Here is a 16,959-nt window from a genome sequence, read left to right as displayed (position 1 = left end):
TGATGACCTACAGTGGAAACAAGCCTCTCTTCCCGTAAGACTTGGGGGCCTCGGAGTTCGAACAGCAACGCAAATAGCTGTTCCAGCCTTGCTGTCCTCCTTATCAGCATCTGACGACCTTGTGAAGGAAATTCTACCTGCCCACATACATCAGCTGGCAGGTGTACATGATCCCAATTTTACACGCTGTGCCACAGAGTGGGCCTCTCGTGCAGGCCCATCACCTCAACCACCATCCCCAAAAGCCCACAAGCAATCCAGCTGGGATGGCCCCATTGTAGATCAAGTTGCTGCAAAGTGCCTGGGTGCTGCAACAACACAACACGACATTGCTCGCCTCACAGCAGTAGAAGCACCACATGCAGGGGATTTCCTGTTAGCAACCCCAATGTCGGCATCTCGCACGCGTCTCACACCACACGCCCTCCGAATTGCTGTGGCCCTTCGCCTTGCTGCCCCAATCCACACCAGATATAGGTGTATTTGCGGCGAGGTGGTGGCTGACAGGTACTGCCACCATGGCCTACTCTGCCAAAGCCCAGGGGGATGGCACTCGAGGCACAGTGAAGTTAATGACACCATCAAGAATAGCCTCACCACAGCTGGATGCCCAGCTGAAAGAGAGCCCCGTTATCTAACGCCCCGTAACTCTGATGCTCTTATTGGTTGCCCGGATGGTATCACAGTGAACCCCTGGAAGAATGGCAAGCAGTTGGTATGGGACTACACGTGCGTATCAACCCTGGCTAACACCTACATTGACCTCAGTGTTGCACAACCAGGTGGCGCTGCCACCCACAGGGAAGCAGCCAAATCCCGTAAGTATAGAGAACTGGATCACCACTACAATTTTGTCCCCATTGCTTCTGAGACACTCGGCGCCTGGGGTAAAAGTGCTACCAGTTTTTTGAAGGAACTGGGTTCTAGGCTTATTGAAACAACAAGGGACCCTAGAGCTGCCAGCTTTCTTTTCCAGCGCCTCAGCGTGGCGATACAGAGGGAAAATGCGCACTGCATCCAGGGTTCCTGCCCGCCATCTGAGGAGCTGGAGGAACTCGACAACCTATGATAACCATCTTTGTAACCTATATGTAACTACTTTTTTGTAACAAAGTTCAAATAAAGCAAATATATATGTGTACATACAAAAGAATGGGGGTGGTAGGAGAAGGTAATATTAGTGTTCAGTGAGAAACCACAAGGTTTCCTCTGAATACTTTTTATTTTCTTCTCCGAGGCTATGGGTCCCCACATTGGCACCAGAGGTGGTACCCTAACAAATTTATATATATATATATATATATATATATATATATATATATATATATATATATATATATATATATATATATATATATATATATATGTCGTACCTAGTAGCCAGAACTCACTTTTTGGCCTACTATTCAAGGCCCAATTTGCCTAATAAGCCAAGTTTTCCTGAATTAATATATTTTTTCTAATTTTTTTCTTATGAAATGATAAAGCTACCAATTTCATTATGTATGAGGTCAATTTTTTTTTATTGGAGTTAAAAATAACGTAGATATATGACCGAACCTAACCAACCCTACCTAACCTAACCTAACCTATCTTCATAGGTTAGGTTTGGTTAGGTAGCCGAAAAAGTTAGGTTAGGTTAGGTTAGGCAGGTTAGGTAGTCGAAAAACAAATAATTCATGAAAACTTGGCTTATTAGGCAAATCAGGCCTTGCATAGTAGGCTGAGAAGTGCGTTCTGGCTACTAGGTACGACATATATATATATATATCTCGATGTTTCTTATGTTTCTTTTCACTGTTGATGGTAATTGAAAAATCAATTCTCCAAAATTCATTTTTATTTCTAGTCTGACGCGACACTTGAACGCGTTTCGTAAAAACTTATTACATTTTCAAAGACTTTTAGTTTACACACACACAACTATTACCTGCAAACACTAAACAGAGTTCTTACTTATGCAATAGTTTAAATAGCTTTCATTTTCCGTTTTATACCCGTATTTTGGGTGAGGTGATGTGTTGCAACAGTTGTGGATGAGGTGAAAACAAACTTTTAACACAAGACATAAAACGAAATAATGGGTATTGAAGGTAAGAATGGAAGTAATTGCAGAGGGCCTATTGGCCCATATTTCTTGATGCTTCTATATTGGAGCGGAGTCTTGAAGTGGGTAGAATATAGTTGTGCATTAATTGGCTGATGATTGCTGGTGTTGACTTCTTGATGTGTAGTTCCTCACAGATGTCAAGCCGCCTGCTATCGCTGCATTTATCGATGATTTCTGCGTTGTTTGCTAAGATTTCTCTGGTGATGGCTTGGTTGTGGGAAGAGATTATATGTTCCTTAATGGAGCCCTGTTGCTTATGCATCGTTAAACGCCTGGAAAGAGATGTTGTTGTCTAGCCTATATACTGAGTTTTTTGAGGCTTACAGTCCCGAAGAGGGCATTTGAAGGCATAGACGACGTTGGTCTCTTTAAAAGCGTTCTGCTTTGTGTCTGGAGAGTTTCTCATGAGTAGGCTGGCCGTTTTTTTGGTTTTATAGTAAATCGTCAGTTGTATCTTCTGATTTTTGTCTGTAGGGATAACGTTTCTATTAACAATATCTTTCAGGACCCTTTCCTCCGTTTTATGAGCCGTGGAAAAGAAGTTCCTGTAAAATAGTCTAATAGAGGGTATAGGTGTTGTGTTAGTTGTCTCTTCAGAGGTTGCATGGCGTTTCACTTTCCTTCTTATGATGTCTTCAACAAAACCATTGAAGAAGGCGTTGTTGACTAGGACCTGCCTTACCCTACAGAGTTCTTCATCGACTTGCTTCCATCCTGAGCTGTGGCTGAGAGCACGGTCGACATAAGCGTTAACAGCACTCCTCTTGTACCTGTCTGGGCAGTCACTGTTGGCATTGAGGCACATTCCTATGTTTGTTTCCTTAGTGTAGACTGCAGTGTGGAAACCTCCGCTCCTTTCCATGACTGTTACATCTAGAAAGGGCAGCTTTCCATCCTTCTCCATCTCGTAAGTGAAACGCAACACAGAATTCTGCTCAAATGCCTCCTTCAGTTCCTGCAGATGTCTGACATCAGACACCTGTGTAAAAATGTTGTCAACATACCTGCAGTATATGGCCGGTTTCAAGTTCATATCGACTAAGACTTTTTGCTCGATGGTACCCATGTAGAAGTTCGCAAACAGGACACCTAGGGGAGAACCCATGGCGACCCCATCTACTTGCTTATACATGTGCCCATCCGGGCTCAAGAAGGGTGCCTCTTTGGTACAAGCTTGGAGTAGTTTCCTTAGAATGTTTTCTGGTACGTCAAGAGGAGTACAGGCCGGATCACGATACACTCTGTCCGCTATCATCCCGATTGTCTCATCCACAGGTACGTTGGTAAACAGTGATTCTACGTCCAACGAGGCTCCTATCCCTGTGGTCCATGTTCCCTGCAGTAAGTCAACAAATTCCTTTGGAGACTTCAGGCTGAAGGCACAAGGGACATATGGAGTCAGCATGCCGTTGAGTCGTTTCGCCAGTCTGTACGTACAGACTTATTTTATGTACCTACTATATACATGCTTCACGTGTGACAGGAAAAAACGTTTTTGTTTTTTTAAAACAGCGCCATGTGTTGGATGTAAGAGCAACATTCGTTGTAATTTCTGAAAGTTCTTCACCCAATGCTTTGAAATTCTGTCACAACGTACCTTTCGAATACGCGGGTGTTTTTGTATATCTGCTATATAGATGCCACACCCTTGACAGGTAAAAACATTTTTTTTTTAAATCAGCGCCATCTGTTGCATGTAAGAGCAACACATGTTATACTAAGTATCTTACGATTCAATGAACAAATCAACAAGGGCCGTGACGAGGATTCGAACCTAAATCTGAGAGCATCCCAGACACTGCCTTAATCTCGGATGTAGGTTCAAATCCTCGTCAGGGCCCTTGCGGATTTGTTCATTTGATGCATAACGCTATTGTGATTTCTGTGTGTGATGTTACGATTGCATTTCAATCTTTCCGATTTCATTGATAAATTTAATTTTCATAGATTTCGATTTGTTTTTATTTTCATTTAAATATTTTGTGTGACATTGCGTTGGAATTTAACTGTGTAGTTTATAATACCGTTCATTTCACGAGTATAGTTATTTTTTTTATTTTCTCATTTTCATCATTTCGTTTTTTAACAGTTTTTCTTACATTTCAGTGGTGGGAACATCAGATCATTTGATCTTCCCAATTTTTTATGGGAACATCAGATCATTTGGGAAGCATCAGGAAAGGGAGTCGGGAATGGTTGGGAGGGCGAGTGGACGGGGGAGTGAGGAATGGTTGAGAGGACAAGGGAACAGGGAGGGGGGGGGGGGAAGTGGGGAGGTCTGGGAGACAGGGGAAGGTTGGCTCAGCAACACACATGTTTTGCTGAGCCTTGATATAAGCCTAAAATGTTTATGTATACACTCTGGATGCTTGTTCCTAAAATAATGAATTATTATTAATAATTATATACATGTTTGAGCTGTATTGAGGTTCCTCCCCGCCCAAACAGGATGCAGCCTCACAATAAGCTGATTAACTCCTGGGTTGCTATACTTACTGCTATGTGAACTGAATCATTAGGTGATAGTAAATGCTTTCAAGTAATCCTGTTCCAACCGGAATCATCACCTTCTCTCATATATCAAGTTCACCAGTGTTTATTTACTGAATAACTACAGGAATAATATCTTGATATGATATATATAATTATAATTTAATAAAAAGACATATTTATTACAAGTATAAGCAAAGAACGCATATACATAGCTAATATGAAGGACTTCTTCTTGATGGGACGCACCAGCAGAAATATTTTGTTTATTACTAAATTTTGATCCTCGGGTTTGTGTAGTAGAGTCAAACTAATTATATACAGTTTAAGTAAAGCTATGACTGGTCTGGAGGTGTCGTAGCTTGAGGCGGTGTTCTTAACAGGATCAGTGTTCTTAAATGCCTTTCTGAATCCCGACGTAGCTGTAACGACAATGGTAATAACGAAAACTTTCCTACGTTCTTCCGTAACTACTTTCTGAAACTGAGCCTTGGGTATCATGATTAGAAGGAAAATTAGATAAAAATTTCAGTGCATACATGTAATAATATGTTATAAAGCTTACTGGCAAGAAGTATTATTTATTGACAAATGATGTAATTCTTCAGCTTAATCTTGCTCCTCGCAGGCTGAGTTTAATGTGTGTAGGTCAGTCATGGGCACCACAGTAAAGAATGTTCAGTTTTCTTTGAAACTGTATAGAAAATGGTTTCAAGGTCAGTTGCGGGTGTATTTAACCTTCTAATAAAAGAAAGATTTCATAAAGCATAATTATATTTTTTAAAAAGGGTGAAGAGTATTGTAGGTCATGTAGGTCAACATAAGAGACTCCGGCTTAGTGGGTTGGTTTATGAAAGACTCAGCAATCGCATGAGTGGTTGTTTTGGATATAAAAAATGGAAATACAACACAAAGTTCATTGCCCTTCTACTGTTTCTTGTTTTGTTTTTTTCAAAATACAGATTTTTTTGGCAGCTCTCAGAACAAAAACAATAGATTTTATTGAAAAAAATAATAATATTTAATTAAAGGACTCTGTTTTAATTAAGGATTTTAAATAAAGGAAACTGTTCCTCACATAAACAAATTTGATGACGAGGGAAAGTAGCAGTATTTGTACAAAAAATATTACTCGGGGCCACACAGGGAATCAAGAATAAAATGAAATAAACACACAGAACAAATTGGGTTGATCTAATTGAAAATAATAATAATCTCCACACAAGGATTGGACATCATATTAGGAAAAAGATGAGCTGCATCTTGGTCCTAAAATGTTTATGTTAAAGATGACTTTAATTACAGCAGATTTCACTGTGCCAAGAACAGGTAAAGGTAGTTTGCCCAAGTAAATCAATCTGTAATGCAAGGTGCTGATCAACAGGTAGACACAAATAAATAATATTGGAATAGGAATAAGTTAGAAAACTGTTCATAACGAAAGTTTTGTTTAACATAGCTTGGAAAAGTTAAACATAAAATTATATTATTACACCAAGTTTTCAAAAGGAGATTACAATTGGTTATTGAAATACATGGAAAGTATTGATAAGGCAGACTGGACCCTAAGAAGTGGACTGTCCAAGACATGTGACATGACTCCATTATATCGTGACCTGTCATTAGATTATGATATAGTATTATATCTCAATTACAAATTCGAGACCAATAGAATAAGTATCCCATACTATTTAATTAAATGGGAATTTTTTTTCCATACAATAAATTACAATAGCACTAAAAAACCTTAAGAGAAAAATCAAGATGTTAACATGCTTATTAGAAATTAGGAAGAGTTCCCAAAATGAAAATTCATCAAAGTAGCCAGAGATGTTCAAAAAAAAATAAGAAAACTAAAAGACAAATCTTAGATAATTTATGAATACAAAAGACAAAGAAAATTTTGTCATTTATAAATGAAACAATTCAGCCGTTGTGAGGAGAAAGCATGTTTGCCGAGCTCTCTCTCAACAGATGATTATCTGAATCATGTTATCTTCAGCCACGGGACGACTTCTCCCCGTGGTTTACATAAATGTTATGTTTCTTAAGGAGAGACACTTAGCATACGCTGTAATATGTTCAAATTGTGGGATTCATGTGGCAGATTGTAGTTTCTTTAATTCTTTGGGCTGGCAGCTACGGGCCTGATGACAAGATTGACGCTTCCTTTTGCTGGTCTTAAAATGATAGGAGACACTTCTAGCTTCAATTCCTCTTGTTCATTCTGAAGACTTAATTCTGCTGCCAATATTAGCTTCGCAAGGGCCACCTTGGCCTCCATCAGGGCGAACCGCATGGCTGAATATCAATAAAAGGGCTTTAACCACTAGCAACTTAAAAGGGGCTTCCAAAATATTGTCAACTTGGCATTTTTGTGATGTAAAAAAAAAGAGATCAAATTAATCATAAGTGTGTTATTGACATTTTTGCTTAAATTACTGCAAGTGAAACAACTTTAGGCCATATTGTAAAGTTGCAAGCCATTTTTTCTAAGAAAACTTAAAATTAAATAAAAAAGTAAAGTAAAAGTAATAAAAAAATGTCAAGTAAAAGTAATAGGAACATTATTTACTAAGTTATTTTGTTGATCATTGCTGCTAACTCTTTGGCTAGAAAATTCAAATAACTTAATGCTATTCTTAGACATTTAATATGTATTACCAATCTTGAGGTTATCTTGAGATGATTTCGGGACTTTTAGTGTCCCCACGGCCCGGTCCTCGACCAGGCCTCCACCCCCAGGAAGCAGCCCGTGACAGCTGGCTAACACCCAGGTACCTATTTTACTGCTAGGTAACAGGGGCATAGGGTGAAAGAAACTCTGCCCATTGTTTCTCGCCGGCGCCCGGGATCGAACCCGGGAAAACAGGTTCACATGTCCAGCGTGCTGCCCGCTCGGCCGACCGGGGAGCCGGTCGGCCGAGGAGGTTACCTAGGTTACCTAGAAGGTTACCTACCTCCCCGGTTACCTAGGCAAGTTTCCTCCAAATTTCAATAAAAATTATCACACTGCATTTTCTAAATAGTATTATGATAATTGAGGTGAAAGTTCAGTTTTTCTTAAAGTCCATAAATGCAATGCATAATTTCGAAAGAATTCGGAATTTTTTTATGAACTAATAATTTTGTTAAATTTTCGCTGTAGAAAGACATTAAATCAAATTATTAATTGTATTTTTTGCTCTTTATGCTCGTTTCAGTTTTTTAATGAAATTTTCTGTCATTTCCAGTTGATACAAAATTAAATTAGAATATTTGAATTTAAATGCAGATCTTTAGTAATTTCACATTTTTCAACTGATTTGTCTGATGGGATTCCTTAGGTATTTTCAGAGGTATAGGATAACTATCAGATGAAAAAATCGTATAATTTCATAAGAAACAAATAAATGTTTTACGTCTTACCTATGCAGTTTCTGGGCCCCATTCCAAAGGGCATGTGAGTGAAGTTGACAATGTTGGCCTTGTTTTCTGGCAGGAAGCGGTCAGGCCGGAAGATTTCTGGTTCGGGCCAGTAGCGTGGGTCCCGATGCAGACTCCAGAATGGGAAGGTCACCAGGTCACCAGGATGTAAAGTTATTTTAGTCCCAGGCAACCTGCAATGAAATATATTTGTACTATTTATACAATAGTTTGATAAAATGCATAGAAAACATCTGAAAAGGCTTTTCCTGAAACTCGAAGGTGAGTAGTAACTTGTTGGAGTTTAAGCTAAATTTGTTCTTGTAGATCACATTTTGGCAAAGTTTTTGTAGAGGTGCACTTTCATCTGTAAAACAGAAGATTATTGATGCTAAACCACCAATCCAGTTTTTAGTATAACTGGATATGTTTTGAAGTATATCCTTTACTTTTCTCCTACTGCACAGAATAACAATGATAACACCAGGAGTAAGGCTCCCAAGAAGAGAAACTAGAAGGAGTGGTTGCAATTGGTTTTCGAGACGTTGAAAAAAGTGATTACCGAACATTCAGAAAGATATAACACTTGGCTGGAGAGAATTCATATTGGATGTATTGTGTTAATAAAGGTGGTCTTACGGAAAAATTCTACAATAAAATCCTACTTACAGAAAAAAGGAACGGAGGGCTATAGGAGTGTGTGTGTGTTTATCCAGGTAGAAGAAATAACACCTAACATGACTTAATGTGTTAAGTCAGCTCACGCGACTCAACACATCTTCGAGAAGCAGAGTAGCTACTGTACTCCTTGAAAACTTGAAAACGATATATATATATATATATATATATATATATATATATATATATATATATATGTCGTACCTAGTAGCCAGAACTCACTTCTGAGCCTACTATGCAAGGCCCGATTTGCCTAATAAGCCAAGTTTTCATGAATTAATATATTTTCTCTAATTTTTTTCTTATGAAATGATAAAGCAACCCATTTCATTATGTAAGAGGTCAATTTTTTTTTATTGGAGTTAAAATTAACGTAGATATATGACCGAACCTAACCAACCCTACCTAACCTAACCTAACCTATCTCTATAGGTTAGGTTAGGTTAGGTAGCCGAAAAAGTTAGGTTAGGTTAGGTTAGGTAGGTTAGGTAGTCGAAAAGCAATTAATTCATGAAAACTTGGCTTATTAGGCAAATCGGGCCTTGCATAGTAGGCTCAGAAGTGAGTTCTGGCTACTAGGTACGACATATATATATATATATATATATATATATATATATATATATATATATATATATATATATATTTATATATATATATATATATATTGTGACGGTAACGCGTTGGTGTTCGGCTGTTTAAGGCTAGGGGTATGGCCTCGTCACATAGTTATAAAAAAAAATAGAAAAAACTGGAACTTCATCTGTGGTAAGGTAAGGAGAAGACACACAAAACACAAGTAAACTTTAACAATGAAATTTTAATTACGTTAAATAAATCAAAACATGAAAATAATGCACAAACAAATTCTTATAATAAAATCAATGAATCAAAATAATAAGAATACTTAAATGACACAATGAAAAGTTACGTTAAGTCAAAATAACAAGAAGTGCAACACAAAAGGTAAGTGGGAGGTGCTGGAATATTGGCTTAAAGCCACCACCTCTCTCAGTACACGCTAACGTCTAGCTGGGAGGAGTGCTGGCTACGAAAGCACGGAACATTCTGAGGACTGATGTTGGGGTGACCCCAGACATCAGGTAGTATTGGGGGCGAGTGCAGGTGCAGCCAGACCGGCGACCAATCAGCGGAGCCGTAGCGATCAACGGGTAGTTTGGTGGTTGGAGTTCGAACAGGTGGCTGGTTGCATACGTTTCTGCTCACCCTGGCAAGCCTTGCTGGTGTTTGTTGTCGTTGTTGGACATTTCTTCCATAGTCTTTTATATAGTTGTGAAGACGTAATTTTGGAGGGAAGAGCAGGCTCAATCTCTTGAAGGAGATTATCGTCACAACTCTCCCCCGAAGCCTGCGGTTCTGGAAGAAGTACGTCGTTATGTGGTGGAGTAATGGATGGAGTCGCTTCTACTTCATAAACTCTGGAGAGGGCATCGGCTATGGTGTTGTCAGAACCCTTGATATAGCGGATCTCCAGGTTGAAGTCTTGTAAATACAGAGCCCATCGTAGAAGACGCTGGTTGGTGAATTGGGCTTGATGTAGGAAGCGGAGAGGGTTGTGGTCTGAGAAGATGGTGGTAGACCTGGCGCCTTGTAGGTACGGAGCGAAGTGTTGGAGGTTCAGGACGATGGATAGTAGCTCCTTTTCAATAGTGCTGTAGTTCCTCTGGTGTGGTTTCAGTTTGTAGCTGTAGTAGCTGACAGGTAGAACCTCCTCGCCTCGTTGTTGCATCAGGACACCACCAACGCCGGTACCACTGGCGTCGACATGAAGGACGAAAGGCTTGGTGATATCTGGAGAGGCGAGAATGGGGTTAGAACAGAGGAGGAATTTGAGTTGTTCAAAAGCAACGGTTTGCCGTATGGTCCAATTATACCGTTGCTTGGGACTGGTTAATAGAATTAGAGGTGTGGCGACTGTACTGAAATTCCTCACAAACCTACGGTAGTAAGAGGCAAGACCAAGGAAGCGCAGGAGCTGCTTCCTGGTGGTAGGCTGTGGATACTGTAGGATGGCTTGAGTGTGTGAGTCTAACGGAGCTATGCTGCCACTCCCAATAACATGACCCAGATAACGCACTTTACCTTTCGCGAAAGTGGACTTGCCCAGGTTGATGGTGAGGCCGGCTGTCAGGAGCTTGGAGAACAGACGTCGCAGCTGGAGCAGATGTTCACTCCAGGAGTTGGAGGCTACGACGATATCGTCCAGGTAGGCGTATGTGTTATCCAAGCCCTGGATGACACGGTTGACAGCTCTTTGAAAGGTGGCCGGGGCATTACATAGTCCGAAAGGAAGGCGTTCATATCTGAAAAGTCCAAAAGGAGTGTTGAAGGCAGATATCTCTTTAGCGCGCTCCGTTAGACACACTTGATAGTACCCCTTAAGCAAGTCCACTTGGGACAAGTACTGGGCACTACCAATGGCATCAAGGATGTCATCTATCCTTGGCAAGGGGTAAGCATCCTTGACAGTGACAGAGTTCAGTTTTCGATAGTCAGTGCACAACCGCACCTTACCTTGGGGTTTGGGCACCAAGATACAAGGTGAGGCCCAGGGGGACTCACAAGGTGTAGCCAGTCCATGATCCAAGAGGTATTGCACCTCAGCACGCATGACTTCCTTCTTGCTCGGGCTGATTCGGTAGAAGGGTTGACGAATCGGCCGGGTGTCGGGGAGCAGTTGGATGTCGTGCTGGGTAACATTACACTCTTGGGGATCATCTCTGAACAACTCTTTATGTTCTCTGAAGATCTTGACGAGAGGTGCACTATGATTATCCTGAAAGTATTTGGGAAGATCATTAAGGATTTCGGAATTAGAAAGCGCTGACTCCTTGTCAGTGCTTTCGGGAGGAGAAGCTGGGAAGGTCTCACTGTGGATGTAGGGTTCTGTGAATGTGGAATAATTAGTCAAGACAGTGGGAGGAGTACCATTATATTGCTTCAGGAGGTTGACGTGGCACAGCTGGGTCTTCCGCCGCCTATCTGGAGTCTCTATCACATAATTATTATTATTCCTGCACTCTTTGACGCAGTAGGGTCCTGAAAATCTGTTTTGTAAAGGTGAACCTGGGATAGGGAAATAAGCAAGGACGAAGTCTCCCGGCTTGAATTTTCTTACTTTGCTGGTCTGGTCGTAATGAGTCTTCATTCTCACCTGGGCTTTCAATAGATTATCATGAGCAAAGCGGTGGACTCTCTCTAGAATGTGTTGAAGGTTTTGAAGAAACTGGGGCACATTCTGATGCTCACTGAAGGTGGCATCTCTGAGAGAGTCTTTGAAAGCCTTAAGGGGAGTACGGCACTTACGGCCGTAGAGCATCTCATAAGGAGATACTCCTAGGGACTCATTGGGGAGACTTCTGAAAATACACATTATTAGGTCAATCTGCTTATCCCAATCCTTTGAGGTTTCACTACAAAACTTTTTCAAGAGTGCTTTGATGGTCTGATGACTACGTTCAAGAGAACCCTGTGAAGCAGGATGATAGGGGCTGGACAATACCTGTTTGATGTTGAACTCCTCCAGTGTTCTTTTGAAGAGATCACTGGTGAAGTTGGTGCCACAGTCACTTTGAATCTCCCTGGGAAATCCGTATTGAGTGAAGATCTTCAGTAGATGTTTGATAACCGTAGCAGCCGTGATGTTCTTCACTGGAACTGCTATGGGAAATCTGGTGGTAGGACACAGGATGGTTAGGATGTAGGCGTTACCTGAACTGGTCCGAGGTAAAGGACCAACACAGTCTATTATGAGTCTGTGGAAAGGTTCCGCAGGCACCTGTATGGGAATCAGTGGTGCTCTGGGAATGGAGACGTTCGGTTTGCCTGCCATCTGACATGTATGACACTGTTTTACGTACTGTTTGACGTTATTTACCATACCTGGCCAGTAGTAGTCTTGGCGAATCCCATGGTAAGTCTTGTTGAAGCCGTAGTGGGAGAATGCTCCATGGGCCAGGTGTAGAATAGTGGGCCGCAGGCTGGTGGGAATCACAAGTTGTTCGGTGTTGGCCCAATCGTCCTCCTCCTTCAGTTTACTGGGTCTATATCTGCGGTAGAGCAAGTCGTTCTCTAGGAAGAACCCAGGAATACTGTCGGGTTGAGTCTCAGCCTGGAAAAACAATGGTGTTAAAGTAAGATCTTCCCTCTGCAACTTACGGAACTCCAACTTGGTCAGATGCGGGGGTAGTTTCTGAGGGTCTTGAGGGACAGCGGTGGCAGTAGAGTCAGCTGGCTGTGGACGTGCGGCTTGTGCACGGGTGGTCACGAGAACCGGAAGAGAAACTTCATCACTCTCTTGAACCTCTGCTGGAACATACTCTAGAATAGGATTTATTGGCACAGAGTTACACACCTGGGGTTTGTCCATGACGATCAGGTTGGTCGGTTGCAGGTCTTCTGCCAAGTCGTTGCCTAGGAGAAGTTGCACTCCAGGCATGGGAAAAGGCTTTTCCCTGACGGCGACTTGGACTTCCCCGTTCACGTAGGGACAATCCAGGTGGACTCTGGCGAGAGGGTATGGAGTAGTAGCAGTGAGGTCAGTGATGAAGACCGTTTCCCCGGTGTAGACTATGTTGGGCACAGCCGACTTCAAGATGATCGATTGTAGAGCCGCTGTGTCCCTCAAGATCTTCAATTTGAAACGTCCCTCCGGATTTGAACCGTTGGCAGAGACAGTTCCAGTATACAGGTGGTTACTGAAAAGAGAAAGATCATTAACATCAACACCAACATTCATCACAGGCTTACCGGACTTAGGAGGAGTTGGTTTGGGTCGTTGTTGGTCAGTGGTTCCCTTGTATTGAGACTTACCACACTTGTCTATGGTATGTCCATAGAGTCTACAATACTTGCAGTACAGTTGTGAACCAGCTTGATCGGGGCTCACCTTCTCGTAACTGTACCACGACTTCTTACTGGAGGATGGTTCAGGTGTCAGCCGGTGGATGAGGCTGTAAGTGTCAGCCGACTTAGCACACTTCAGGTAGTCGGTTTCTTCTTTATCTGCTAAGTAGAGGCGGACAGGAGGCGGCACACGTCTCAAGAATTCTTCAACAAGCATCAGGTTGACGAGTTCTGTAAAAGTAGAGACATGTGCTGCTTCCAGCCATTTCATGAAATACCTCCGTTTCGTGTTAGCAAACTCAAGGAAGGTAGTGGTACTTGCCTTCAGGTGGTCACGGAATTTCCTTCTATAACTTTCTGTGGAAAGTAGGTAGGCGTCCAACACTGCTTGTTTCAGAGTGTAGTAGTCATTCTCAGACGCCAAAGTACTGAGTGTGACTGCAGCTCTACCTGTAAGATGGACTCTGAGAAGTGTGGCCCATTGGTCGACAGGCCAACTGAGTTGATTAGCAAGGGTTTCAAAGGTGGTGAAAAAAACATCAACTTCTGCTTCTACAAAGGATGGCATTAACTTACTTGCATGTGATATATTAAAACTGACGGGAAGATTGGCAGTAGCTTGTTGGCGTTGAGTGAAGTGGGAAGTTTCCAAGGCGATTTCACGTTGACGACACTCTAGAGCCAGAGTCGCTTGTTGCTTGTCATGTTCGCGTTGCATCTCCAACTCGCGTCGTTTGGTTTCAAGCTGTACTCGTTCCCGCTCCTGGAGTAGTGCAACCTCACGTTCTTGGAGGGCGAGTCCTCGTTCGTGTTCTTCTCTCCTCAAAGCAGCTTCACGTTCTCGTTCTTCTCTTCGTATGGCAGCAGCTCGTTCTTGTTGTTCGAGGGCTTCCCTTTGCTGTTCGCGGGCTTCCTTTTGCTGCTCACGTTCAATCTTAGCCAGCTCTAGTTTAAGTTTCATCGTTGCCAAGTCAGTTTTATCTGCAATATAGTAAGTTTCATGAGTTTCAGAGTCTATCTTACCTTGCTCTAAATAGTAATCCAGCAACAGGTTGTGTAGGTCATTTTTGTTGGCTTGATAGGGAACTTCTAGTTGATACTCATGTGCAAGAGTTTGTAGTTCAGTCCTCTTGGCACGACTTAAAGTTCCATTTCACCTGCTGGATTTGCACGGAAAGTTTGGAGACGAAACATGGTGAAATTAGCAAATAAAGGTACACGAATGTTCAATAATGAAATGTCAGAAACAGGACAACGTGGCAACTGGTACCTATCCTGTGTGATCTTTAACAATTAACGTTAAGTGAAAGATATTAAATGATTAAATTAAATCAAGGGCGCAGGAAATCTTGTACCCGGTACTCATGTAAGAGAATAAGGGCAAGAAAATCCTACTAACAAATGAAACAAAGTTTCGAAAACAAATGAAACAGTTAAATGCTTCAAAAGTAAAATTGGTAGTCCAAGGATGTAGGCATACCTTGCCAAGTCTCTATAGGACATAAAGCAAGTTTTTCCTACTGAATTTAATATGATACTTACAGAATTAGCGAACTTTTGTGCTCTGAAAAAATAAGCTAATTCCCTACCGTTGTATGTATCATCATCTCTGACTGACGTGTAGGGGTGCGAGGTGTCAACTGGTGACGAGAACTGCTGCTGAGGTCCCAATTCAGCAACTAAAGTTCGAGCTAGAGGAACTATGGCCCTCTTTGTCCTCCTACAGTCAGATTGCAGAAGATTGGGTACTCTTGACCCGGGGCAGACCACAGTACCAGGGTACCAATATGATGATCTGTCAGAATGAGAAATATTCAAGGGACATAGATGGTAAATACGAGTAATAACAAGGAGGGAGAGATGACCAATTAAGAGTATGACTGAGGCCTACAGTCACCACGTAATCCAAAGTTGTCTCACCTTCACTATATGTTACTCTCGTAATGCACAATACACCGCACCTTATAAAAAATGAAATTGAATGAAAAAATAGTAAAGCTACGTTAACAAAGTTAAATACGCTTACCATAAATTACCACTTAGCACCAGTACCTGAGTCAAGCTCCTAGGACAGGGCCCCCATATAACTTGTGACGGTAACGCGTTGGTGTTCGGCTGTTTAAGGCTAGGGGTATGGCCTCGTCACATAGTTATAAAAAAAAATAGAAAAAACTGGAACTTCGTCTGTGGTAAGGTAAGGAGAAGACACACAAAACACAAGTAAACTTTAACAATGAAATTTTAATTACGTTAAATAAATCAAAACATGAAAATAATGCACAAACAAATTCTTATAATAAAATCAATGAATCAAAATAATAAGAATACTTAAATGACACAATGAAAAGTTACGTTAAGTCAAAATAACAAGAAGTGCAACACAAAAGGTAAGTGGGAGGTGCTGGAATATTGGCTTAAAGCCACCACCTCTCTCAGTACACGCTAACGTCTAGCTGGGAGGAGTGCTGGCTACGAAAGCACGGAACATTCTGAGGACTGATGTTGGGGTGACCCCAGACATCAGGTAGTATTGGGGGCGAGTGCAGGTGCAGCCAGACCGGCGACCAATCAGCGGAGCCGTAGCGATCAACGGGTAGTTTGGTGGTTGGAGTTCGAACAGGTGGCTGGTTGCATACGTTTCTGCTCACCCTGGCAAGCCTTGCTGGTGTTTGTTGTCGTTGTTGGACATTTCTTCCATAGTCTTTTATATAGTTGTGAAGACGTAATTTTGGAGGGAAGAGCAGGCTCAATCTCTTGAAGGAGATTATCGTCACAATATATATATATATATATATATATATATGACAATGTCAGACCACGGAGGAAAAATGAAACAGGAAATTTCCTTAAGTACTTTCGTATATTAAATACATCTTCAGAAGGTTAGGTTAGGTTATACACCTTCTGAAGATGTATTTAATATACGAAAGTACTTAAGGAAATTTCCTGTTTCATTTTTCCTCCGTGGTCTGACATTGTCACATTCTTAATCACGTGTTTATTTTCGTGATATACACACATATATATATATATATATATATATATATATATACACACATATATATATATATATATATATATATATATATATATATATATATATATATATATATATATATATATATATATATATATATATTTATATATATATATATGTCGTACCTAATAGCCAGAACGCACTTCTCAGCCTACTATTCAAGGCCCGATTTGCCTAATAAGCCAAGTTTTTATGAATTAATGTTCTTTCGTCTACCTAACCTAACCTAACCTAGCTTTTTTTGGCTACCTAACCTAATCTTACCTATAAATATAGGTTAGGTTAGGTTAGGTAGGGTTGGTTAGGTTCGGTCATATATCTACGTTAATTTTAACTCCAATAAAACAAATTGACCTCATACATAGAGAAAAGG

At 41.0% G+C, this 16,959-nt stretch overlaps 1 protein-coding gene across 3 annotated transcripts in view; it reads right to left on the bottom strand.

Moving 5' to 3' along the window:
• Positions 1–5,356: 5,356 nt before the first annotated feature.
• Positions 5,357–16,959, bottom strand: part of LOC138368670 (cytochrome P450 9e2-like) — a 93,625-nt gene continuing 82,022 nt past the window's right edge. The window contains exons 6-7 of one of the 3 annotated variants that reach the window (XM_069331403.1): positions 8,009–8,199; positions 5,357–6,901 (exon numbers count right to left, since the gene is read on the bottom strand). In XM_069331403.1, coding sequence (XP_069187504.1) covers positions 6,720–6,901; positions 8,009–8,199 — 373 coding nt within the window. In that variant the 3' untranslated portion in view covers positions 5,357–6,719. Of the gene's footprint in view, positions 6,902–8,008; positions 8,200–9,483; positions 10,496–10,786; positions 11,008–16,959 lie in introns of those variants that run through there. The other 2 variants (XM_069331402.1, XM_069331404.1) reach the window with 2 other exon arrangements.

Source organism: Procambarus clarkii, chromosome 25, assembly GCF_040958095.1.
Source record: "Procambarus clarkii isolate CNS0578487 chromosome 25, FALCON_Pclarkii_2.0, whole genome shotgun sequence".
In the NCBI taxonomy this organism is placed as follows: Eukaryota; Metazoa; Arthropoda; class Malacostraca; order Decapoda; family Cambaridae; genus Procambarus; species Procambarus clarkii.
Note: the sequence above shows the minus strand (reverse complement) of the source record. Positions and strands in the feature narration are given on the sequence as shown.